The 18,582-nt window shown below is 33.9% G+C and overlaps 1 protein-coding gene across 2 annotated transcripts; it reads left to right on the top strand.

Moving 5' to 3' along the window:
• Positions 1 to 7,158: 7,158 nt before the first annotated feature.
• LOC143248387 (uncharacterized) lies at positions 7,159 to 15,207 on the top strand. 2 transcript variants are annotated; one of them, XM_076496745.1, is made up of 3 exons: positions 7,159 to 7,757; positions 12,909 to 13,008; positions 13,617 to 15,207. In XM_076496745.1, exons 1-3 carry the CDS (start codon positions 7,666 to 7,668, stop codon positions 13,773 to 13,775), a joined length of 351 nt encoding a protein of 116 aa, XP_076352860.1. In that variant the 5' UTR covers positions 7,159 to 7,665; the 3' UTR covers positions 13,776 to 15,207. The 2 variants fall into 2 exon arrangements, 1 of the variants encoding a protein (XP_076352860.1); XR_013026958.1 differs by lacking the exon at positions 7,159 to 7,757 and adding an exon at positions 11,926 to 12,467.
• The last annotated feature ends 3,375 nt before the right edge of the window (positions 15,208 to 18,582 follow it).

Here is an 18,582-nt window from a genome sequence, read left to right as displayed (position 1 = left end):
ATAGGTGTTGTAACAACAAGTGTTTGTTGATAATAGTCATTGCTACTTTGAGCTTAATGTTTAGAAGATCATAATTCGGCTAAGACGTGTATATAAAAATTAATGAGTCGATGTATATCTGGTGTACACTTTGTTGTTTAAGTATCATTTCATGTATGCTTTTGTGTAATATGACTACCAATAAAAAGTTTACAGTACATATATATATGTATATATAGTTTAGTTTTGTTGATTATTGAATTGAACATGAATAAACGTTATTAAGAAATTTTGATTTGATTTTAATCTTTTTAGTGAAATACGTATTACTTTAATTTACAGTTATTGCAATAAAGTCAAAGCATTTAGAACAAAACTGTTAGGGCAAGAGAATATTTTGTTGCTCTTTCCATTTTATGGGACTAATTCTTTTACGCTATTACAGATTGTAAATTTCAACACTATGGTAATACTTCACTGATCCCTGTTGACAACTGAATGAGCCTAGGTGAATACTTATCATTCTTTAGAATTCCCATGTACTTCTTTGTACCAAGGGCTTTCCATTAGGTTTCTGCTTGAATAAATGTGCTGATATAATTTAGGAACTGAAATAAATACCATGGTCCCCATGCAGTGTCTTAACTATATAAAGAATCTGGCAAGGAGCTAACATATGGTAGCGGTATACGCTAAGAGAAAATCAGTTTAACAGCACACCACAAATAAACATTGATAGAAACAATTTTTACACTATATATTAAGTTTATATATAAAGCAAAAAACGTAGATAATTATCAGTAGAACAGAGAATTCGGATAAAAGCTTCTACGTGATGCTCGTTGGACTCTCCAACAAATTGCTGCAGACTTGAAATGTCCCTCCAAACACTGTCGTGAAACCGAGACAAGTAAATTTGAAAATAAGAAAGGAAGAGCCATAACACCTAAACTCAATGATGTTAAGTATCTCCGTTTATGCAGCCTTCGGGACAGAAGGAAGACAGACATTGTTCTCAAGCATGAGATAAACAACCGTGTACTAAATGACTTAAAAATGTCCAGATCTACAGTGTCAAAGAGACTCAATCAGAGTTGGTTATTTTGTCATGTAAAAGTTGTAAACATTTACTTCACTCTCCAAATAGTATTAAGAGAGGGAAATTTGATGAATAGTACAAAACTGGTCTGTTGTTGATTGGAAAAAGAGTGTTATAGATGGATGAGTCGAAGTTTGAAATATTTGATTCAAAGCTAGAGTTGTACTTCCGACGAAAGAAAGGTAAAATATACTTACCTTATTGCATAGCACCTATCATATGGAAGCAGTGTGATGGTTTTGAAGATTTTTCTGCAAAGGCAACAGAATATATTTGCAAAATAAATGAAATAATGGACCAGAACAGGTAGGATTCTACTACTAAAAATAAAATGATCCCAAACACTCATCCAACTTATGTGGTAATTACGTAATGAGGAAAGCAACTGGTGGAGTGAGTTAAATGAGGCAATGCCCTTCATAGAGCCAGTTGCGGAGATATTAGATGTGATAGATCATAAGCTTGACAAATCAAGAAACTTTCAAATAAAATTTATGAAAGTGCATTAGAGACATTTATAATACAATCTCAACGAAAACTTCGATTAAATATGTTGCAATAATTCCTGAAAAACTATTTGCAAAAATATTAACTGTTTACTAACCTCAATCACTTACACTGAGTTTCTGTTGCACTAAATATTAATATAATTCTGGTGTTTCACCTTCAGTTATTATTTGATAGCAGCCTGAAATTTAATTTTTGACTTTACTTTGTCCTAACACTTTTTGCACAGTACTGTATGTATTTATATATATATATATTTATACATTGCCAGGTATACAAACACCTTTTATTCTCTGTATTATAAATATTCTGCAACGTGATTCTAAGTTCTCATACTAAACAATTAATGAGTCATCATAAAATACTTTTGAAAATGATTTCCCTAATGTTCAGTTACTCTGAATTAAATACAGTCTACACTTTAGTTTTATATCAGTTTGCTTTGCAATGTTGAGACGTAAGGATTATTGGTTGACTGCACAAAATATCTTTATTAATTGAACGTTTGAAGTACATATTTCTTTTACTTTTAAGAAAAAGTGCCATTCAAAAGAGCCCGTCTACAAAAAGATACACAATAGACTTATTATACTGAAACTTTCATGAATTTAACTTTATAACATGTTAACTTTTTTATGGTCAAAAGTTTTAGTTTGTTTTATAGCATAAGACACATGTCATTATCTATTATTTTCAATAAAAAATTAAGCAAAATCATTCTCATTTCCATCCCAGACTAGCTCAGTTAATTATTTGACAAAATACAGAATTCAGTCATTCGAACTAAATTTTAGTAATTATTTGTAATAATTATTATTTATTATAAGGTCTAAAGAAAACGTTAAAAATAATTGTTTTTCTATTGCAAGAGTACGTTGTAAATAACGTTATACAAGTGTGTAGCCACAGAAAGAAAGGGATTTCTAATTCTATACACGACAACTTGTCCTCTATTTGAAAAACTGATAGCTTTTAACAGGTCATAAACATCAACTAGATGTTATCCTATTTCATTTTGTATGCTGCAGAAGTTGATAATGACAAGAAAGCTATGGTTTACATTTTCTAATTAGTCCTTCCATGTAATTCAGATATATTTAACATAATATTTTGGATCTGGACAAATCGTTCAATAGTAGTTATACTTTGACTTTGGAATCAGGCATTGACCTCTCGTGTCAAAATAACACATTCAACCTGCTGCCGAAAATCTCCACCAATTTTCTTGTAACAGTATTTTGATATCTGTAAGTATCAAGACAATTCGAATAATTCTTTCTGCTTTATGAACAGAGTTCAACTATACATAAAATCCCATCAAAAGTCCAGAGTAATTTTCAGGGGATAGAAAATATTCCCTGTGAATTAGTCCGTATATCTTCTTCCAGACCAATATTTAGCTCTCACTTCAAAACTGTGTCACTGTTGCAATACTGGGTGGGCTCTTTTGGATTATTTGGCAAAAACTAATATAAACGCAGTCCACCTTATGATAATTAATTAATTTAGTTCTCCTATAACGTCTATTGTATGTAGGTTACGTTCACTTTAGCATAAGTTGTCAACAAAAATTCACAAATAATATTTCAAGAGAAACTCCGAAGCTAATCGTGTCTTTAACTCACGAGTCACAGGATTTCCTTACTAATCGGTCGAGTAACTGAATATACGCAATAACCGTAATTGCTAAAATCACTCACTGATTACTTATTGAAAACTTCACAGTGACTCATTAATCATCAACTGTTTACTCGTATTTCTGTCGTACTCGTCTTCTACTTACTACCTAAATTTTCTGAATAAATTTTCACGTACCCTCTAGAAGGTGTCTAAATTAAGACAGTGAAAATAAAACTTACAACTATAAATTACATAACTTCAGAAAATTCATGACAACATATGTAAACCTGTAGGCTGGGTGAACCATGTTAGTACTTCATGGGATTTCATGATGCTTTTAACAAGATAATGTAAACTTGAGAACGTTTGAATATCTTATGCTTCGGATGATAAGAAACATTGATATAAAAAGCTTGGAGCTACAATAATAGATATAAATACTAGGAAGTGGTTGTTGAAAGTAACTCGTTTAGCAAAAGGTTAAAAAACGAAATTAAGAAGTTTTAAAATGAAACTATTTATAATGATAAACAATCAGGAAGGAGAGATCAGACAAACATTTTTTTCAAATATATTCAATAACTTGTAAATATGTAAATTTACAACTGCTCTGACGATGGAAGTATATTTAAGAACTTATACCTATGAAACATTTACGAAAATATGTTTCTTTATCTTCCTGTTCGGGGACTAGAGTTACTTTAACCATATGTTTATTTGAAAGGTAGATAAGGGCAGAGATGAATAACATGCTATTTGTTCCATAAAATGTTACTTTTTATATTATAATTTAAACAGTATCACACAATTAGCTTCTAATACCTACAGGTATACGATTTTAGTGGCGTAGATATTATTGAGATTTTTAAGAGGTTTCGTTGGTTTTGATTTAAAAAGTAATTTGTCAAATAAGTATTTTTTTAAGTTGATTCTCGAGCAAAAGTTCAAAAAACACAACTACCACCTACATCGTTTCGATTCATTCAATATATAATCTCTACTTACTTTTTTCAAGTAACGATTATATCAACCATGATATAATTAGTTACCTAATTTTCTCTTTTTCGTAAAATATTTTAGAATTAAATAATAACAAAGAATTATGAAAGCATGTGTATATATAGTTGAAATGTTCGTGAAATATCGGTTTCTTTGAAAGGTTGTCACTTTCATTATTATCGTGTTAAATTTCATAAACTTATCAAGTTTCACTGAAAAAAAAAGTATTTACGTATCTTTTTATTCAATACTGCTGAACAATATTTTTGTTGCAAATAATTGAAAAGGCTCCTAAAGTGCAACACAGTTTTGATTATATCAAATATATCAAACTAAAATGCTTGAGTCAAAATGAAAAATAAATTTTGTTTTCAAATAAAAGTATTTCACTGTACGGTAAAATATATTTTTCATATGTTAATTTCTATGACAAAAGTTAACAACAGAAAGTTTTCTGAGTAAATGTGTGTGAAACAAAATTATCTCATGAGAACAAAAACATCACAATACAGTAACTAAGCAAAATATTTTTCATAAACCCTTTATTATCTTATTGAAAATCTCATTTTTCCAATACATAATATTCTAAAACAGTTCAAATTTATCACTATTTCTCTTTGACCTGGAAGCTGTAATTACACCATTACTCTGTTTAATTGGCGCTCAAAAGGAACTAATAAGAGATTTCAATACCTTTCTATACTGAACTTTGTAGCTGCACTCCTAATTAATTATGTATGCGTTTTCGTTTTAAACCCTGTTGTTTCGCTGAAAAGTATGTATAAATATTTATATGCGTGAAATTCACTAATTATCAAAGAACAGATATCTGCTACTTGGATAAAGACAGTTGTTTCAAACTCTAAAGTTTTGTGATTCATTGTCTTCTCCTGAAATTTTCTTTAACCAATTCAATGTCACTATCTAGATGAGCTGCTAGTATAATTTTTTCTCACCTGTTTCAGTCTCTTAATGAAAAATATTTTTGGGAATGAGCTAAGAATAATTGACTTTTTCACTACATAAATTGCAAAAAAATGTAACTGTACTAGAGTACTGACTGAAAATATCAGATGGTAGATATATCTGTAACTGACATACGAAGTTTTAGCAAAACTTTTTTATTTCCGAGTGGTTATTGGGATGATTTAGTTTAAAAGGGTAATAACATACGTAACATTAACCGTTTCATTTAATTTCCATTCTGGCTGTAATTTAGCATTAAGATATAATTGCTTGGGATATCTTTTTACTTCAAAATATCATTTCTAAATAATCTTAGTAAGTTATAGAATATTATAATATACTTTAAATAAAACTTTTTTCCTCACACTGCCCTATACTTTGGGTTTACGCTCAAAATGCTAAAACAATGAAATGTTACCCACAAATTCTGTACTCGAGTTAAAGACTAGTGATAAATTAATCCATAACTTGTGAGCTCTCAGGTGGAAGGTCACAGTGGGTTAAGAGTAAGTCTGAAGGCTTATAACCCCATTTTGTAGTTTTGTGCTTAACAACAAAAACTACTTCTGTAGAGATATTAAAGAGGATGTAAAGATACTAAAATGTCTAAATTAGACACTTAGGTTGTCCTATTAACGATGTTAGTATATAAATTAGAACTTTCAAAGAACGTCCTTTACTGTTTAATCAATTTGCTCTGTATAGATTAAGGGTTAGGAGTTTTCAGTTATACTTTCAAAATAATTAGCAAAATAACATCTGAAAATATGAATCAAACTTTCGCCGATATATTTTTATCGTAATAAACGATTAAGATGTTTTATTAATGCTTTTAGCTACTCTTTCTTTCATCGGTCAGTTAGATCCATAGATAAAGTTAAGAGACTTTATCAGTTGTGTCGTCTAGTATTTTTCTTAGATAAGTGTCAGATATATGGTTTATACAGAGGCAAAACAGATTTTGCAACTTAATGCTTTTAAAAAATACCGTATGTGTTAATTCAGTGTATCAACAAAGTACTGATTCTCCAATTGTTAAATTATCAAACAATACACTCTAAATAAAAGTTGTTCATTTCGACTATCAGGGCATAGTCACGTCTATTTTCTGCTTTAGAGATATCGTGGTCGCTGTCAAATTGACTATCTAAAATGTATAAATAAGGAAGATGACTATCATTTTGTAGTCGTGGATATGAAATTGACTATTAGGTAGTAACGATGATCTATTACTAGTCAGTTTGACTGACTCTTAGTCAATTTAAGCAATTAGTCAGTTTGACGACTTCCCAATCAGAATGACCATGTCCCAGTCTGTTTGACCACTTCCCAGTCACCTTGACTACTTCGTAGCAGCACTGCTATGCTAGTCCTAAGGATTACTTTGTGGTCAGGAAGACCAACACCATAGTCAGCATGAACTCATGAATTGACACTTTTGATGTTTCTTATATCATTAAGGTGCAGTTCAAACAAATGACTTTATACATGCATTTTGTTCCATAAATACAACAATTGAAACGTGACCAGAGCTAAACTTTACAAGAATTTATTTATTTATTTACTTTTATTTGGGGGGGGAATAAATTTCTTTTGTTTGTTTGTTTGATTTTGGAATTTCGCACAAAGCTACTCGAGGGCTATCTGTGCTAGCCGTCCCTAATTTAGCAGTGTAAGACTAGAGGGAACGCAGTTAATCATCACCACCCACCGCCAACTCTTGAGCTACTCTTTTACCAACGAATAGTGGGATTGACCGTCACATTATAACGCCCCCACAGCTGAAAGGACGAGCATGTTTGGCGCGACCGGGATGCGAACCCGCGACCCTCAGATTACGAGTCGCACGCCTTAACACGCTTAGCCATGCTGGGCCCCAGAAATTTCTTTAACGCAAAATAAATCCTACCTAAATAAATCTTATTTATCGACCACTACTATTTCTTTACAGTTTTGTTTGACAATTGTGTTCTTATATTGTTGTGTGCGTATGTTGGAATATTCAAATATGAAATCCAATAATCAATACATTTATTATTACAATCCACAACGATCTTAGTTATGACTGAAATAAGCTTTCCCCACGTGATTAACACTCGCGCTGACACTACATGTCCGGGAAATGCATCCGATTCGACTCGTGATCCGCAGCGCAAATTGAGTACAAATGGAAAGCAGCTACATTAGGCGCGAGCGAGACTATCTCGTTTCCAGAGGGGTGTACCAGGTCGAGTTTATCTGAAGGTGGGAGTTCCTTGTGCAAGGAGGGCTGTAGGTGTTATTTGTGGAGAGAGATTGATCATTCCTCAAGGTGGTCGAGGGGGGATTTAGGGACTCACATACAACAATACATACACAGGGGGGGATTGAAGACGGCACGGTCCACTCCTTAGCGGCAGCCGAAGATAGGGATGACACTATAAACCCAAAGCGGGCGTGGGGGGGATGGAGAAATCACACACAGAAATATTTTGTCGTACTTTGGAGAATTACATATGACGTTTATAGAATTTATAATGACCGAAACGTGTACTGACATTGCACAATTGCAATGCAACCGCGCAGATGACGGAAAGAAGAAATCCAGGTAAATATTAATCGTTTGTCTTATTTTCCTATACCTTGTTTCAATAAAACAATATAAGAATACGAATGTTTAACTTTCTAGATTAGCTGAAGTGAATCCATCCATTTTTTTGTACAACTCGTTATGTGTAAACAAGGATGGTTGCCCGTTACATTGTGTAGGTCTGTACTACTGTAGTCTAGTAGCAGTAGAGTAGGAATATTTATATTTAGGTAATGCTTTGAAGCAAGTATGAAATCGGAATCATTTCCCAGTCTTGACATCACAAATGCACATATTTGGTATCTTGAATGCATATCCTGTGGTAGAACCAAAAGCCCGCAATGATCCATGTTGCTGTAGTGTTAAATTTAGCACCAACTACACCTCTGCTAAAAAGATTTGTTTCGGCCACCGCCACACAGATGAAAGTTGTATACTCATTAAAAGGGACCTCGTCTGTTATTACTTTATAGACCTTTGATAATGAAAGATGACATACAATAATACGTAAATAATAAATAATTATTTTTAATAAATCAGCAGAGTTACAAATGCTAAAGCGTACACACTTTATGCGACGTGTGTATTATGGCGTGATCCACTAACACAGCCAACAATGGAGTTACAAATGGGGGTGGCAAGACAAATCATTTAAAAACAGCGAAAAAGTGAAACATATATTGTGTTTAATGTGTGTTTCTTCAATTTAATATGACAAACTATCTAAAAATCTCTTTAGGTACAAAATGTATTTAAATTTTTAAACTCTATACTTTAAAATCGAATGGTGCGAGATAGGAGCCAGCGCCAGGCCGTACACTATGAATAGGAGGCCTGTGATCCTGCAAAATATTCCCCCAACCCCTCTCCCTTCTTTGCTCCCAGGGAACTTTCTCAGACTTTGGGTCCCTCCCATAATCCATACCACATCCATACCGGTGAGAGAAATGTAGGATTTGGGATTTGAAATATTGCATCGAAGTATGAGCAACCGAGTTGTGTAGTTAAAATAACAAAAATTGTATACCCTTACGAAAATCGGAGGATACTATGGATCACGCATCAGCATGCGTATGCGTCTGCAGAGATTTTATTGTGTGCACCCTACAGTCCACAATACCTTTTGGATTTCTGTCCAATTTGATGAATATGTTAGTTTGGTTGAGGCCTGGCCAATGAATGTTTTTGGACACCCTGGGGGGATTGTGGCAAGAATTTGCATTTTGAAGTATGTTTTTATTCGCTAGATTGAGGGCAAGTCCGAGGATACACCGTCGGTTCGCGGGCGACCGACATTTGCTAGTTGTTATTGTTGAAATTTATCATTAAATTTAGTTAAATAAATGATACATTTTACGTTCCAGAATGAAAACTCGTGACATTTGGATGTCTTGCATGATATTTATTAATAGACACTGTGAAGTTTGGTAAACTTTGGAGTTAAACATGGCAGAACAGTCAGTAGTTTTCAATATTTTCCCTTGCATTAAATGTAATTATAAGGTTAGGCATTTTAGCAAGCTTTTTTCACATTTTTCTTTGGTTCATGAGCATGAGCCTGAAGTTGTTGTCCCATGTGGGGTTAATGGATGTGAAAGACCATTCAAAAGCATCAGACGTTTGAAAAGACATAAAAATAAAAAGCATGAATGGTTTGCTAGTACCATTATGCATGATAATGAAGATGGTGGCGAATGTGCCGAGTACTTTATGAAACAGAGGTATAAAAACTCTGACAGTGATGAGGCAGTTGATGGTAATAAGCAGATGGTTGTTACAGACAAGCGAAGAACCTTAGGTAAAACAATTCTGCAGCTGCGTGAAAATTAAAAAAATTACTTCCAAAACTACAACTATTTTTTAAAATTTGTCTTGTTCTATTATGCCTGCCAGAGATGAACATTTATTCCAAACCATAAAAAGAACATTGACCAGTGAGAGGGTTCCTAGAAATAGTATAGTTGCAGTGATGGAAGCTTGCAAGAAAGAAAGTCTTGACTTTCATTCCATGATTGAAAATTTCATTGACCACAATAATTTCCAGTCTTACATTGAGGATAATTTGTCATTTGTAAAACCTGTTGAGTATGACCTGGGAATTGCTGGTGATGGGAAACGTGACACAATACTGTATGGTTCTTAATGAGATACTCTGAAGTGTTTGCTTAAACATGATATTTTTAGCCAGGTTGTTTATCCTTGCCAGTCAGCTAATGATTGTCTTAGAGATGTCGTTGATGGTTAACATTTCAAAAACCATTCATTCTGGCAGGAAACTTCCCTTGCCCTTCAAATCATTCACTATTTTGATGAGTTTACAGCTGTGAACCAGGCTGGAATACGAGCTTCTGCTTACAAATATGCTGCTTTCTACTATCAGTTAGGCAATATTGAACCTGCTTTGAAATCTCAGCTTCATTGTATATTCTTAGCAATCTTGGTGAAGAGCCAAAATGTAAAAAAAAAACATGGGCTAAATACAATGATGAGACCTTTGATTGAAGAACTATCTGTTCTTGAAAACATTGGTATTGACATTGTCAAACCAGAGGCAACATTCAAATTCAGAGATGCATCTGTTGTTGTTGTTACAAATAATTTGGGAAGCCATGCTATCGGAGGGTTTCTTGAATCATTTTCTGCTCTCAGATCATATAGATTCTGCATGGTAACTCGGGATAATTTAAGAAACTTGACTGATATTTCAAAATGTCCAGAGAAATCAATTGCATCCTATAATTACCAAGTTGCAATGGTCAAAACTGAGCCTACTTTGTCAAATATATATGGGGTTACAAAATATCGCCCCTGAACGTTCTGCCTGCAATTTCATGTGGCAAATGCTCTACCACCTGATATATTACATGACCTTTTTTAATCTGGCTTAGTGTCAGAAATTTTAGTTTTACTCATGAATCAGTATGTCTTGTCTAGATACTTCAGCCTTCAGTACCTTGCAGGCAGAGTGAAGGAGTTCCACTACAAAGGAACTGATAAAATCAATGGGCCTGAGCTTGTTATTTTGATAGGGTCTGTACACAATAAGCAAAAAGCTGTGCAAGTTTGGTGTCTCTTAAGGTTATTTCCATTACTGGTGGGTGATGCAGTGCCAGAAAGTAACAACAAATGAGAAGTTCTGTTGGCTCTGTTGGATATGGTAGAATTGATAATGTCATCAATGTCATATGCAAGCATTGAATTCTTAAATGATGTGATACAACAGTTCCATTCTCTTTATGAAAAAAAATTCAAATAGAACTTTCAAGCCAAAGGGACATTTTACTTTGCATTACCCGGAGATGACCCGCAGGTTTGGTTTACTGAGGAATGTGTGGACCATGAGATTTGAGGTTAAACATAGTTTCTTGTTGATGTTGCAAGACGTACCAAAACAATGGCAATGAGATACCAGTATAAACTCTGTTCACATTTGGAAAGCAATATATTTCTTCGAATAGATGCCTTTGACCTGACTAATCCTGTCAGATTGCCTGTGAATTCACTCAGAGAAGAGCAAAACCTTGTCAGTGCATTTGTTGGGGAAGGCGATTTTGTCACTAAAGCATCATGTTGTGCAGTCAACTGCCTCACATACAACACAGGGACAATGGTTGTCAGTAGTTATGAATTCGACAGTCTACAATTTTCTTTAGTGATCTGTTGCTTTGTTCTTTGGGGGAAAAACATTTCTTTGTATTTTCAAAGATATCAAACTGTTGATTATCACAGGCATCTTCATGCTTACATTGTAGAGTCAATGAGAAAGTATGAGATTCTGAGTATTCCAGATCTTTATGATCATTACCCATTACCTTGTTATGTGAACAAAGGTGAAAATATGATCATCCTACATCACTACATTCATGGCGACTGAATGATGACAAATTTTAAACAGAAATCAGTAATCAGTGGTAAATTTTAACCTATTTTATGTAACTTGGTGTGTACCTTCCAGTGACAAATTTCATCAAAATATTTGACATATTTTATGTAAATTTGTTTCTGTCTTTTTGTGACAAATTTCATCAATGATGAAATACATTAATATGTATCATGCATATTTGCACCAAAATCACCACTATCATCACCATCTATTGAGGTCAGACTACTTATATTCGCTTTCATCTTTTAAAGGCTACTATTTGTTATGGTAAAAACCAACTTATTCATTTAGCTGATTTATACCTAGCTTTATCCTACCACATTACCTACAATGAGAAAAAAATTGTAGTGTCAGTGGATGATCTGGGATTGTTGCCCAGTAAGATTTCTGACAGCTTAAATCTGGATGTAGATGCTACCAACTTGTTAACTCAAGTGTACATGGAAGACTGGCAGGACTGGGTGTATGTTCAATGGTCTGACATTCCAAAACTACGAGCAAAGTTGCACGTTTCTCTGGTTTCTTATGCTGGGGTCTCTGACGGAGAGATAACTGTTGTGGTAAGTCGTTTGTAAGAATGCGCAACCTATTTAAATTTGAAAATTTGAGTGATTCTAATCATTTATGTAGTCACTGGTAATCACGGAAACTTTATTCCGAAGAAAACAAGTAAAATTGTTCAATTATTCAACATAGCACAATTACTGTTATTTTTTATTACAAATTTGGACCCGTTAAATATTTATTTTTGACCAGAATCCACCGAACTCTGAAGTACCTTCAAGCAAGCAGAGTGCATCTTCTCCCGGTCCCAGTGCTGAACAAATTCAGTCCATATCATCATGGTAGGATATGTCCTAATGAATGTCAAACAGATCTTTCAATCTGTTGGAGAAATAGTTTCATCTTTCATTTGAGACAATTAGGCCTTAGTTAGTAAGTACTTCATTGCAATCAGTTAACCCCAATTTGTAAGTGTTTTGAACTATTTGCTATTTTCTTTTGTCAACATCTTAGCATTAAAGCCTTGGCCAGTACCCTTTAAGCTGAAAAATTTGTCAAGTCTGCCTAGATCTACTGCTTTGCTGTTGTCGCAAGGGAAGCCTGTTGAGAAAGAAGATCGCTTCCATTTACTGGATGCAGTCTACACTGAGGTTTCCAACTATACCTTTTTAAGTGCTGTGCAGTGAATACCATGTGTACCATTTCTGATTACAAGCGTGTAATTATATCTCTTCAGATGTCTTCATCTGCACTTAATAGCCTGCTCAACCTCTATTTTTCAGATATCCCACTCCAAGGCAGTATGACCAAGTAGTGGATAAAATATTTAAGCGCTACCCTCAGCTGTCAGATGCCCCAAATCTAACACCCCAAGGTATTCGTGTAAGTACTATCCACATGTGCATTATGTTATGTTTGTTGTGAAATATATTTTCATCACAAATATTTTCTTTTATCTATACATTTGACTTCATGAGCCCAAAAGCCAATGAGCCCAATAAAATTCGTTCTAAAGTGCATAACAGGAATGATCATATCACCATTTGTAAGGGTGTAAATGTATTCTGCAAGAAATATGTTCATTTGTTACAAAATAACTTAAATGTCATTTTTGTGTTGCATAATATTAGTGAAGAAACAAGTGAAAGTTTGTGGGAAGTTATATTTTTTAAAATACACACAAGTACTTATATCTACCAAGGAGGGGCTGGGGAAATTCTATTTTGATACTTTGAAATATTTGTTTTGTTTGTATACGATGTAACATGACTCAACTAATGAAACTCAACTAATTTGACGCTAAAGAGAATACATTGTCAAGATGAACTCGTACAACTGATTTGTTAAACAGTATGTGTGTGACTTTCAGATTAAACCTGAAAAAATGCCAAAAGTGGTTTAAAAAAATACTGTTTAAAATAATTATTGTTACAACAGAACAGTTTTGTCATTCATTCTCGATAGAACTAATTCTGTCAATTTAATTGCAGGAGCTGTGGAGGTTAAGGGTTCGTCAGAAATTCCAGAATAATAGAAAGCAGAAAGATTCATCATTGCCTATAGCCCAAGAAAGAAAAAAAAGACGAAAACTGCAACAGATAAAACCTCATTTCCAAACCACATCTCAGAACAGAGGCTATATGGATTAAAGCAATACTTGTGTGAAAAACCAGTTAGGGAGGTAGAAACTTCCACCGAAAAACACAAGGAATGGATGAAAACTCGTCTGAATTGCAGAAAAAAGGGTGATCTTTGTAAAGTGGACTTGCTTATGGACAAAACTCTGCATGATCATAGGAAACTGGTCATTGGCAACGCTCCTGTCAATGAACTTATAAAGCATTATCCTTTCCTTATGGCATCACCAGCACAGCTATTGAATGAATTTAAGCAGCTAGGAAATAATGCAGAAAAAGGAGTGTCCAACTTTCTCTCTCAAAATAAGGACTCAGTAAATTCTCACCTGCAGGACAGAAATATATCACCAGAAAATAATCTATTGCTAGCATTTCTTATGAAACAGTCCTCACATATGCCTGATGTTACATCTAGTATTGCCATTCATGGTATCCCTTTCCTTCTAAAAGAAAGTGAAAGTATCATGGTGGGTACTGAAGTTAGGAACCTGCTGAGAGTGGTATATACATTCAATGTGGTTCAATTTCTCAGTTTTGTGATCAGGTATTCAAACTATATATTGATGGCTTTGATATTTGTGCCAATGAAAATTTTGTTGAAGCATTCACTATGTATGTAGGAAGTTTTTATATCTTCAACTTTGCATTTCCAACAAAACTCAAGAAAACTTTCAACTTTGTTGAAAGAGTTATTCTGAAGCCCTATGATGAGTCCAGAAAAATTACCAAATCTGAAAAAGATGCAGACAGATGTGTTCTTCATGTGCTTGATCTCTTGAATGTCAAAAAACATAGCAGCAGGAAATCTGTCAAAACGTCCAAAGGTAAAGGAAGAGGAAAGTGTTCAAAGCTCTAAGGTTATATTAGATCTGGTAATAGTAACTTGTCATGTGTATATGATCCAGGGTGAATTTTTAAGCACCAAGTGTAAAGTTCAGTTGTTTACTTTCAAATTGTTGTTGCATTTTGAATTTTATTTTGGTACATGTATATTGATGTACACTTGTGTTCAGTTTGGAATAAAAATGGTGCTGCTAAAATGGATTTTATATTTTTCAGGATGGTGGCAGGTTACTGGGACTTAAATTGAATTATCAAATGACTTCGGGGTTGACTGCTCAGTGATGGTTCTGCTGACCACAACGGACTGAAGATGGTCTCTTTGCCTAACAGTGACATTGCAGAGGTGGTCATGACCGTGTCAACATGACTTATCTTCCATGGTCGTTGGATAGTCATAATGACAACTGATCCTTGGACCAATAGGGTCACACTGACTATGGCATGACTACTCTGTTGTGGTTTGCTGGTAGGCAATGAGATTATTGTCAGGTAGTCAGCATTGGTCAGAATGACTACCTAACGAAAGTCATAACGACTATCATAGAGCAGTCAAATGTATTACCTGCCAGGTATCCCTGCCACCATCACCTGACTATTTTCCGACCACAAAATTGTAAAAATGACTAATATTTAATAGTTATATTATGTAGTCATCGATTTTAGCGACTACATGGAGAGCCTTTTTTGGCACCACTTGACTACCTGATTTATTATTCAAATGTCGTCTCTTTGACTAGTTCTTATTTTGAGTGATAGCTGTATATAAATACAAAATAACGGACCTTATGTATTCAAAATAATACGTCATATTAATACTTGAATATTTAAACTGCTTTCAATAACACACAGTTATTAAATTTACTTTTCTTTCAATATTTTACCACAAAGACTACCTCGAATGTCCGTTACTAATAAAAATTTATGTTTCTCATTTGCTGGTGACGTATATGGAAAAAAGATATACTTAAAAGTTGTTGCAACGAATAAAAGACCATGTTCCAATTCACCACTTCTCTGAACCAGTAACGAAGGCTCGTTCTTAAACCAGCATCTTGTACAATGAACGACTAAAAGACGTGTGTTCTGTAGTGCTGTAAAAACACAGAGAAAAGACATAGTCCCCTCGCTCCAGCTCGCACAGTTGAAGACACATGAAGAGATTTGATTATGTAGGCACATTAAGAGTTGTGTTTTTTATCTATATAAAAAATCAAATAATATCAAGAGTGTAAATAAGTGTTGTTGTCACCCATGTATCTCCAGCCCACAGTTTTCTGTATCCACTCTGATAAACAAAGGCCTCTCAAGAGAATAATGCAACAGTACATCTCATTCGTATTTTATACAAATTGGTTCAAAGATCATAGTAGATTGCTTTAATCGACTTGTTTAAAATGCATTTAAGTATTAATCCACCACTGTTATCTTATACCTGCATCTGATGAATAATTAGAGACACAATCCATATACGACAAATAATGAACACTCGAATAACACATCTCAATACATCTTGTGAATACTATGCCACTTTTAGTTTAAGTCATTAACGCGGGAAAACCAAGTCCACCCAAAAATAAGAAGAGTAAACCATCCAGTTGTTTTAGCGATTTTTAGATACCGTTTTTAATTACACAGTACTAACTTACATCAGTATTTTTGTAATTAACAACATAGCATGTCTTCAGGTCTGAACTAGTCTGCTCTCTCTTCCAGTGAACATTACATGAAGTTTTAAGCAAAGTTTATGTTCGGAGAATTATTCGTCATGCTTCATTATCAAGTATTTAATGCTGTTATAGATGACCGATTAAATTAATTAACTCAGAGTCACACAAAAACATCTTGTAATTGCTTCCTAAGTACCTGAAATTGGATAATGCATTGATTGCTGTATTAATTAGTAACTGATGAGAAATGCACGTAACCTTTAAGACTTTAATTTGTATCGCTATCCTTTGGAGACAAGTACAGTAAGTGAGAATTATCGTTAATTTACTTCACTAATCTTAAACGTCCTGATGGACAAGTATCATTAAATTTTAATTTTAAGAAGAACTAATGTATAGGCTTACATTAACAGTAACATTAAAAACAATGATATAATGGCCATAAGCTGTCCAACCATCTTCACGAATGTCACTGTCAAAGTTTATGTCAAAAGAAAAACTTTGTTAACTGTCCGACAAGCACAGAAAAATACCAATGGCATTCAACATCGACGTCAAATTAATGTATATACAGGTGAGAAAATCAGTTAATAATCGGGATGTATTCAGTTATATACTTGTTTGCCATAGTGATAAAGCTAAGTTTCGTAAAAAGGTGGCTTTCACGCCAATTCTTGGACTATTCATTTACCAACAAATAATAGATTTGATAGTGGCATTATAATGCTCCCACGGTTGAAAGGACGAGCATGTTTGGTATCATAGAGATTCAAACCCGCAACCCTCAGATATTACGAGGCGAGTACCCTAACCACCTGACCAGGTCAGCAAAGATGTTTATTTTTAAAAACAACTCCAAATAATTTACTTATACTAAGCGTAAATAAATTTCAGAAATTGTACCATTTTCTGCTAAAAGTAAGTTTTGGCCTGGTATGGCTTGGTGGTTAAAGCGCTAGACTCGTAATCTGAGGTTCGCGGGTTCGAATTCCCGTTGTACTAAACATGCTTGCCGTTTCAGCTGTAAAGACATTATAAAGTTACGGTCAATCCCACTATTGGTGGTGATGACTAGCTGCATTTCCTCTAGTCTTGCACTGCTATACTAGGGAAGGCAAGAGTAGATAGCCCTCGTGTAGCTTTGCGCGAAATTCAAAAACAAACAAACAAGTTTTTTTTATGTCCATTGTTTCATCCAGTTAAATGGAACGACATTTAAGATGATTTATCAGTTTTAAAGTTAGCTGCTTGACCTATAAAAACTCGAAGACTAAAATATATGCCGTCAGCTAAGACTGTTGTAAGTAATCTATTTAAAAATGGTTGAGCGTTTCATCGCTTAGACCATCGTCATTGTACGTCTAGAAATGCTTGAAACTCTAAACGTCATTTAAATATATTGTTGTTCTGAAACATTAACGTATTTAATTAGTAAGTTTCTTTCTAAGCCGACATGTATTAATCATTAATTGTGACAGGAACAAAAAACTAGACATTGTTATTATAAGTTGCCCAGTATTCCAGCAATCTATTGTTGTTTTTTAAAGTACGACACTATAATATTCAGTTTCAGCTTAAATACATGTCTTAATGAAAACCTAATAGAAAGAAGTCTATCTACTTTATCCAAATATTATATTTCTGCAAAAATTTTATGTTTCATAGCGTCATTCTTGACACATTTGTTCCATTATACGCCAACTAGATACATCTGCTCTGAATCACAGAGAATGACTTGTCACTTTTGTATTTCATTTGACATAATTCTCAACATTATGCATACCTGGCACGTCCATGGATTGATTTACTGTTCGACTTTTGAAAAATAAAATAAGAAAGTATGTACTGGAAACGCATGAAAAGGAGAATCAGTTGAAAAAAACACGCTTTAATTTTCTCTATTCCTTGTCTAAAATGCAATACTAAAAGGATATTTCTAAACAAACTAATCACTGCTTAAATTATCATTAAACGTCATTAAAACATATAAAAAGGTCGAGTATGTTATATTAAAACAAATATAGAGTCTCACCACATCTTAATAGTCCATTTTGTCACGAATGGGCATGCTATATATGACAACCTTGCATTTAATAATAACTACACAGCGTAGTTTCTGTTGCAAAAGAAACGTTTCTGTTATATTCTATCATAACGCTGTCATGTTCAAAGTACACCACTGTTCCCTGTATGCTTTATATAAGTCTTTTAAGGTATGTGGATAACGATTTCCCAGAACTCGATTCAACAGACCAATAGCACTAAAACTTAATAGGTGCCAAGTATATCGTATTGACAAGACTTTGTGT

This window comes from Tachypleus tridentatus, chromosome 4 (assembly GCF_004210375.1).
Source record: "Tachypleus tridentatus isolate NWPU-2018 chromosome 4, ASM421037v1, whole genome shotgun sequence".
NCBI lineage: Eukaryota > Metazoa > Arthropoda > Merostomata > Xiphosura > Limulidae > Tachypleus > Tachypleus tridentatus.
Note: the sequence above shows the minus strand (reverse complement) of the source record. Positions and strands in the feature narration are given on the sequence as shown.

Bases quoted from the DNA above. Each gene is read 5' to 3' on its own strand.
- LOC143248387 (XM_076496745.1), top strand. From the start codon at position 7,666: ATGACGTTTATAGAATTTATAATGACCGAAACGTGTACTGACATTGCA. The intron at 7,758-12,908 runs GTAAATATTAAT...TCTATTTTTCAG, and splicing joins GACGGAAAGAAGAAATCCAG to ATATCCCACTCCAAGGCAGT. The intron at 13,009-13,616 runs GTAAGTACTATC...ATTTAATTGCAG, and splicing joins TAACACCCCAAGGTATTCGT to GAGCTGTGGAGGTTAAGGGT.